Source organism: Uloborus diversus, chromosome 10, assembly GCF_026930045.1.
Source record: "Uloborus diversus isolate 005 chromosome 10, Udiv.v.3.1, whole genome shotgun sequence".
NCBI classification, from domain to species: domain Eukaryota; kingdom Metazoa; phylum Arthropoda; class Arachnida; order Araneae; family Uloboridae; genus Uloborus; species Uloborus diversus.
In genome coordinates, this window is record NC_072740.1 from 62767846 (window position 1) to 62773845 (window position 6000).

The window sequence follows — 6000 nt, forward strand, 5'->3', positions numbered from 1 at the left end:
TTTTTTTTTAATTTCAAAGCTCCAGCAATTAATCACCGAAATCTATTTCTAAACGACCAACTTATGAAAGAAAACATAAATTACAAGAAAGAAAACAGTCTAATTTAATGTTCCTTGCAAGAATCCACTATAAAAAATATTTGTAAGACTTTTTTTGAACAATTTTAAAAATACCGAGCTATTTTCAACAATATTTGTTAATTTTGTTACTCTGATTTTGATAATCTATAATTAAACAATTATTGGTTGTACTTTTGTTTATTTATGCTTTGAAGACACTGAGCTGAAATATTTCCAATAATACTTATTAATCGCTTATAATACGCAATATCAATTCATAAAAATTTATATCTCGATTTGTAGAAATTGATTAGTTTTGACTTGTGCCACTTTCGTTGCCGGGATGCGATATGGTAATTGGAATTCGCTCTAATGGTGATGCTACATGAAGGAATGGTCTCTGGTGAACGCACTAGGTCTGCAAGTGGTGAGGAGCTAATACGTATCCTCTTTAGAAACAACCGACATTAAAATTTCTAACATATAAAATGCAGAACCAATGTAATATCACCTGACATATCGATTGCTTAACTGTTCTAAATCTGTTAAAAAGTTCAATCAGCAAGTGCAGAAAAATGGTCAGAGTTTAAAGACATCTTAATTTTTACTTCAAAATAAACGTATAGAAAAGTTATTGTTGATGTATAAAAATAACTTCCAAGTCTTCTTCTAGTCTAATTTTACTAAATGCTGTTTATATATATAGAATTCTTTATCGATAAAATTTAGAATTTTCGTTGATTAAGAAAGTGATATTTGATACAACTGATGCTCAAGCAATGTTTTTTTAGTTTAAATAATAAATTTGCTTTTGATGATGTACGCTTAAGAAAATAAAACTATCTTACATTATTTAACCATTAGCGAAGTATTAACTGCGCTTTTCATATTGATTGAAATTGACCCTAAAGAAGTACTGATTTTCACAATCCAGCAATAATTAATTTTGAGAAATAATTCTTAAAGTTTACGGTTATATAGTTTTTAATTATTGTTTCAAAATGAAAGTAAACTTTGACCTCTAAGGTCGAAACCAGTATGTTTTTGTATGTTCCCATAATACGAGACCTGCTTACAAAATTTATGTAAAATACTTTGTTATCTGGGTACTAAATTTGCTAATGTCAAAAAGGTCAGATTGGTAATAACACTTCAGAACAATAATGCTTCTTTTTTAATTATTACCGCCACTTGATTATATGAACATAAACTCGATTAAGTGTAAGAGTCAAAGACTGAACTAATTTCGCAAATCCAATATTATTTTCTGCAAAATGAGATGAAAAATCAAAAATAAATTTAATCTTTAAATGCTTGAAGGAGCTAAAAAATTTTAACTGTATCGGCTTAGTTACAATTCAAAAGATACCAGTATACAACCGTGGAAAGGTAAAGAGCAGTATCAGCAGAAATGAGTTTTGAGATATTTGAAGTAACCCGTTTTGGATTTCATACTAACAATAGAAAAATATTGGAATTTTGACTTTTTTTTGGGAAGGGGGCTTTATTTTCAGCGGAAACCAAATTTAACAAACTCGTAAAATAAAGTTGATGTACAATAGATAACAAAAAAAAAGGAATAAAAAGTTTCAGATACTGTTCTTTACCTTCCCACGGCAGTATACTCGATTGTTCTCCACTTGCAAATGCTCTGCAATTAATTTATCTCTGTTAGACATCTATGTTTCTGTGATAACATGTTATGGAATAAAAGTAAACATTTTCTTCCAAAAAAGATATAATGCGTAGTGCATTATTATTAATATTTAGTGTCAAAAAAAAGACACATTTCAATTTGTGTTGATTCTTCAGTATGCTTTGTAAAAACGCAGGAAATTCAATTTTGTCAAAGTAAAACCTCTGCAATACCCATTTTGCTTTCTGGATTTTTTTTCTATAAATTGCCGTATTGAAAATACAGCTTGCGTAAAAAGAAAACACAAATCAGGAGGCGGAAATAACGAATTCGTCCTTTTACAGGTTTACTAATCTTTGGCATGGATGACAATATCCCAACTTATTTTAGAAATCTACAGGTATACCTAGAGGAAGTATGCCATTTAAAAATTACGATGTCTATGATTTCTGTTCCGTTTAGTCTCGTTGAGGTTCTGAAAATGGAACCTGGAAGTTTATGAATCAGCTAAGGAGACATAACGTTAAACAGAATAAACATTTTAGTTTCATGCGTTTTGCCAACGAGCACAACAGTTGCCGAAGATAGCGAAACGCCCATTTCAAGTCTAAATGTTATCACAAACTGAAATTCTCCAGTCCGCTTCCTGTGCAATAAAAAGCGGATATCAATGCTTTCTTAACATCATGAACAACCACATATGCTTTAAAAAAAATGAATACTTGCAAAAATTACTTCTTATGTGCTGTCAGAAGATAAACATGCAAGCCCTTTACTTCGGAAACCCACGTTGAAAACTTAGTTATTAGTCATTTTACTATGTTTAAAGCTGAGGCAAAATGCATTTTATTTTTTTCTCGACTAGTTGAAGTCCAGCTTCATCACAAAACTTCAATTTTATAAAAAATGAAAAAAGTGATTTTTTAATACAATTTTCTGTATGTAATTAGAAATTCATTTATTTGAAACATAGCAAAAATGATGTGCTTTATAGACGAAAGTACAGCGATAAAAATTTTCAATACAAACAGCTGATAGGAGAAAACTAGACAAGGAATTCAAAAACAACAAAAAGAAATAGGAAAAATAAATAGGGCTTTGAAAAAAGACTATTTTATCTTGCTACAAATGGAGATAGCACTTTATTTTCTAATTTCGTGCTTTAGCAATAGTTGGTTAATTTGTACACAGGCAACGTTTCTTAAATCATTCTGAATCTTTTCCGAAAGTTCTAAACTCAATGATTCTAATCTTTTTCAGTTGCAAGGATTTACATTTTGTGTTATTTCAATTGCCGATTAAGTCACATTTATTTTCATAACATGCGAATAAATATTGTTGACTCGTTTTTATGTCCATGTTTCTTATTTCTCTCAGTGTCAGCTTCAACTATGTAATAATGACCTAAGGTGGAAATAAGAGACAATATTATGCAATAATATTGTAATGTAAGCTTACGATACAAATAGAAATGTGATTAAAAACTTACTAAGTTTTTTTATCGATGTCAATATTTTTGGTCATTTTGTTGATTATTGCGTTTATACGATTAGCTTTTCAATTTTGAAACTGAATTGTGTGGATATGAAAAATAAACCTTTAAGAAAATTAAATCCTACACAAAAGAAAAACATCTTTTTTTCCGATTATTCTTAGATTATTAGAGCTATGAATGAGTTAGGTGCAAAATGTGCAAGGAAAACTTTAAATTTTTCATAATGTTTTAAATTATGCAAATACTAGAACGCTCTTGTACTTGAAATAAAACATGGATTGTAGCAAAAGTTTGATATTCTTTACAGAAAAGGAGTTTCTTCTCGAACTTCTAAAAGTTTACAAAACAAACTACAATTCTTTTGGTATATATTATGCTTAATATCAATTGTTCAAAATCTCTCGTGTACTTGTAGAACGAAATGTTTAAAAACTTACCAGCAGAAGCTTTTGAAAATCATCAAACACACTTTGTTCGTTTGTATGAGGATTTGAAGATTTATGCCTAACCTGCAGGATGGTTTAATATCCCGTCAGTAATCATCAAGTATTGCAAGGTTTATTAACACACAAAACAACACAAGAAAGATTTACGGCACGAAGAAAAACACACATAGTCATCTAGCGAGTAATACAACAACAACGTCAAATCTCACTGTGTTGCATCATGGGAGCCTTTTATGCGTATTTCTATTTCTATTTCTATTTAAGAGTCACAACTGACTACAACTGTATTATGTCGAGGGATCTGCATACTATGTGCCTTGCCTCCATTATTTTATATACCGATAGATGGCAGCACCATCACCGGATCGGACAGTTAATGAGAATTTAGAACTAGTCCAAGAGCTAATAGCTACCTGGTACTAGCACCCCCAGAGGTATCGTTTCACTTGGAGGACATTGAGACCACGAGCATATTTAACGTCGCCCAGTCCCCTTTAATGACGACGGTGGGTCTTCGACCAGCGGGGATCGAACCCGAGCCCCTCCGGCCCCGAGTCCAATGCCCTACCGATCAGGCTACCACGGCCTCCTTTTATGCGTATTTCATGATTTTTTCACGTGATAGTAAGTCCAAACAGAGCCAAAAACTCGGTATTCTATATATTTCTTGACTATTCTATAAAACATACTTCTCCTACATCATTGTTTGAAATATTTTATGTATTGTCTTTCTAATAATGCTTTTAGAGCTTGAATGGTCTTTTTTTTTATTTTTTAGGCAGTTGAATACGACATGAAGATCGAATGCAAATGTCATGGAGCTTCTGGATCTTGCCAGACTAAAACATGCTGGCGCGCAATGCCCGAGTTTCGTCTCGTTGGCGCCCATCTAAAGAATCGTTTTGATGGTGCTACCGAAGTCCGACCTAGAAGATTTGGTAAACGAACAAGATTGGTTCCAAGTGTGAGCACCATGAAACCCTTTACAGATACTGATCTGATTTATATTAGTGCGTCCCCAGATTTTTGTGAGCCCAATGAAAAAACTGGGGCTCTTGGCACGCATGGAAGAGAATGCAATAAGACATCCAGAGATGTCGATGGCTGTGAGCTTCTTTGCTGTGGCCGAGGCTATGCAATGCATATTCAACGCAGTATCGAACGTTGCCACTGTAAATTCCACTGGTGCTGCCACGTCACCTGCAAACAATGTGAAAATGATGTAGAGAGTTATGAATGTTTGTAAGAACACAGAATAAGAAATGGCGTGATTTTAAATCATCTCAATCTATTCGGTGCTTCTTGCTGTTACTATGATAAGTAAACTTGATGGAATCTGAAAATTTAGGATAAACTCTTGAACCTTTCTTGTCTTTAAAGCACGTCATGTCAGAAACACTACTCTTCTGGAAAGGGTAATCTTTTGCTGGTAAAAACATGACAATAACAATCATTGACAAAAAGGGAAGAAAGGAAGTCTTAAAAACTTATGTCAAATATTTTCAATAGTGTGCCAAATTGCATATTGTTGTTAACCTTTCCTGCCAAGTGATCTATCACTACTTTTGAACATTTTTAACATTACTGTAGTTCTGAAAAGAAGTTTGATGTTAATCGTGTGGCGTTTTATAATTAAAACATGTCTTAGCACAGTTTCTTTTATGTGTGATTTAACACGAGACTCACAAATGCTAAAAATGTTAAAATGTGAAACACATTCAGCTTCAAAGGAATGTTTAGCCAATGTTATGAAATGCTTCAAGTTTGCTGTTGATAAAAATTGATAACATTGTACAATTCAAAAGAAAAATTACATCTATTATATAATTTGTAACTCATAATTCCTTTAAATACCTTCATTAACTCCTTCAAATGCAACAATTTTTTTATTGTTTAACTTTTAAACATATGGGGTTCCTTTACCTTTTTTTGCTTTCACTTGTAGTATTGTTTTCATCGGAGCTCAACTTTGTTCTGAATACTTCTCGTTACAATATCATGTTCATTGTAGTGCATTGTCATACTTTATAAAATAAAATTTTAGCGAACCCATAATATGTGTGGTTTTTGTGTTTTTGAATTCATCTAAATTATATTCATTAAGTTGAATATATCGTAATAGAAATCATTAACATGAAAATCTATAAACAAAATTCACGTGCTTTGTGCGTAAAGTTTAAACTAGTTGAAATTTAAGATGTACCTAAAATTGTTGCCAAATAAACTTTAATTTATAATAAAAACAAAACATACTTAGTTTTATTTAGATAAGTAACTAGAAATTATTTTTTTTACAAAGCTAAATTAATAATTATTCAGAATTTTCCATGAAAAATATTGAAATAAAACTAAGTGCATCGTAC

The 6000-nt window shown here is 31.6% G+C and overlaps 1 protein-coding gene across 2 annotated transcripts in view; it reads left to right on the forward strand.

Moving 5' to 3' along the window:
• The window catches only part of LOC129231343 (protein Wnt-4-like), a 248561-nt gene extending 242886 nt beyond the window's left edge, over positions 1–5675 (forward strand). For both annotated transcript variants that reach the window (XM_054865633.1, XM_054865634.1), the window contains one exon: positions 4416–5675. In XM_054865633.1, coding sequence (XP_054721608.1) covers positions 4416–4883 — 468 coding nt within the window. In that variant the 3' untranslated portion in view covers positions 4884–5675. The remainder of the gene's footprint in view (positions 1–4415) is intronic.
• Positions 5676–6000: the final 325 nt, after the last annotated feature.